This window comes from Austrofundulus limnaeus, unplaced genomic scaffold (assembly GCF_001266775.1).
Source record: "Austrofundulus limnaeus strain Quisiro unplaced genomic scaffold, Austrofundulus_limnaeus-1.0 Scaffold9, whole genome shotgun sequence".
Taxonomy (NCBI): Eukaryota; Metazoa; Chordata; class Actinopteri; order Cyprinodontiformes; family Rivulidae; genus Austrofundulus; species Austrofundulus limnaeus.
Window position 1 is genome coordinate 1,468,248 of NW_013952411.1, and position 1,872 is coordinate 1,470,119.

The 1,872-nt window shown below is 39.5% G+C and overlaps 1 protein-coding gene across 1 annotated transcript in view; it reads right to left on the reverse strand.

Moving 5' to 3' along the window:
* Positions 1-1,872, reverse strand: part of pde11a (phosphodiesterase 11a) — a 54,400-nt gene that overhangs the window by 22,384 nt on the left and 30,144 nt on the right. Inside the window, exons 13-14 of the mRNA XM_014001427.1 lie at positions 1,313-1,422; positions 396-486 (exon numbers count right to left, since the gene is read on the reverse strand). Of these exons, the coding sequence (XP_013856881.1) occupies positions 396-486; positions 1,313-1,422 (201 nt within the window). The remainder of the gene's footprint in view (positions 1-395; positions 487-1,312; positions 1,423-1,872) is intronic.

Below are 1,872 nucleotides of genomic sequence, written 5' to 3' on the forward strand. Positions count from 1 at the left end.
CATCTGGTGAAAATTTCATGTCATTAGCACCTCTAGTAATATATTTACTGAGAAAAATGGTGACGTGTTCAATACTTATTTTACCTGCTGTAGATACCAGTGTATATGTGCTTAGCTACAACGTAAAATGAATGCAGTCTAAAGCAACAACTGTCCAGTAAATGATGTAAAGTTCAGTTTTTGCTGAATAGATATACTGTCGATTCACTTGTTTCAGCTGCAGTTTCAACAATATGTTGTCTCCAAGAGTGACAGAGGTCGAAGGCTCGGCTGCCAGCGGTGTTTGTAATCACATAAAAAAAAATGTGCTGAACAGCAGCTACAACATACAAAGCTAAGCATCGGAAGAAAGTGAACAGTAACTGCATTGCAGCAGATATTAGAACATAACACACCTCGCTCTGCAGGATCATAACAGCGTGGTTAAAGTGGTGGTGCTCCAGTGTAGCAGAGGTCCCATAAAGCAGAGCGAGGGCTGAGCCCGTCCTGCCACACACACACACACACAAGACAGAACACACACATTAGGATTAACAAAGGAGGATAGCATAATCAATTTTCAACACAATCTGAGGAACAAAGTCTGTTGTGATTCCCCCACAGTTCACTCTGTTTGCAGTTTATGACTCAATAATAAAAGAAGCTTGAGACTCATAATAAACGCACCAAAGCCAAAAATATGAAGCACTGATGGTCAATAACTTAAAAAACCCTTTTTTTATATGGGAGTGGTGTATTTCAAGACATAGTAATAATCTTTTGAAGTGACCTGTCATAAGAATATTAACAATCAACATCTTACCAGTTGTAGATGGCTTTAGACTACCTCAAGTTGAATAGTTTAATTCAGATAAGAGTTATGATCTACAGGCTAGTCCAAGAGGAAAATGAAAAAAAAAAACCAGTATTTTAAAGCTGTTTATGTAAACATTTTTTAACCTTTAAATTGTTGCTACACAACTGAGTCGAATAAAGCTTTGCTAGATCAGATTATTTATTCATAATTTGTTTTGATTTTGCTTTTAGAATGAGCTTAATAATCTCTGAGAAAGACAAATACTTGACTTTTAAGTGGCTAAAAAACAGTTTTATCTGATAAACCAAATGCAGCATCTATAGTCTCTTCCTTAAACAGTGTCTCATTTAAGCCCTAAACAACATCCCACTTGACTTCTGCTGATCTGAGCTGGATTACTGCAGACTGCTGCATCCAGAAAACCCCACTATAGACAGTTTGTGAGAGGCAGTGTGTGTGTCTGTGTGTGTTTGGTGTGTTCTGCAGCAACAGAAGAAGAAAATCGGGTACACTTACTTGGCCTGAAAAGCATTGTTGGTGCCCCTGTGGTCCAAATCGTGGCACACACAACCTACAATAAGAGCTAAGATCTCCAGCTCTGTCAGTGTTTCCTGGAAACCTGCCGTCTGATTGGCACAGAGGACACATGGTAAATAAGAAAATGCACACACATACATTATTCAATGAAGCTGTGAGTACATTAAATAAAAACAGTAGAAAAAAAAACATCAACAGCAGCAGCACTGTTCTGAAATAAACGGCATCTTCATCTCTAAAATGCCAGTGGGGTGCTGAGCCACACATTCAGATTGACGGCCCAGATGAATGGGTTCTGGAGACCAGGTTCTGGCTGAGGGGGAGCAGTAAAGCTAGTAAAGCCTTCAGCTCTCTCATTAAAACACATGGAAGAAGAATGGAACCAGGAACACCTTACACGCTACAGTTTTATCTTGCCCTGCCAATAATCAATTCAGATCAGATACTGAACAATAAGGCTGCACTTGATGAGTCTGTTTATATAGTAGCGTGCGAGCGTGTGTGTGTGTGTGTGTGTGTGTGTGTGTGTGTGTGTGTGT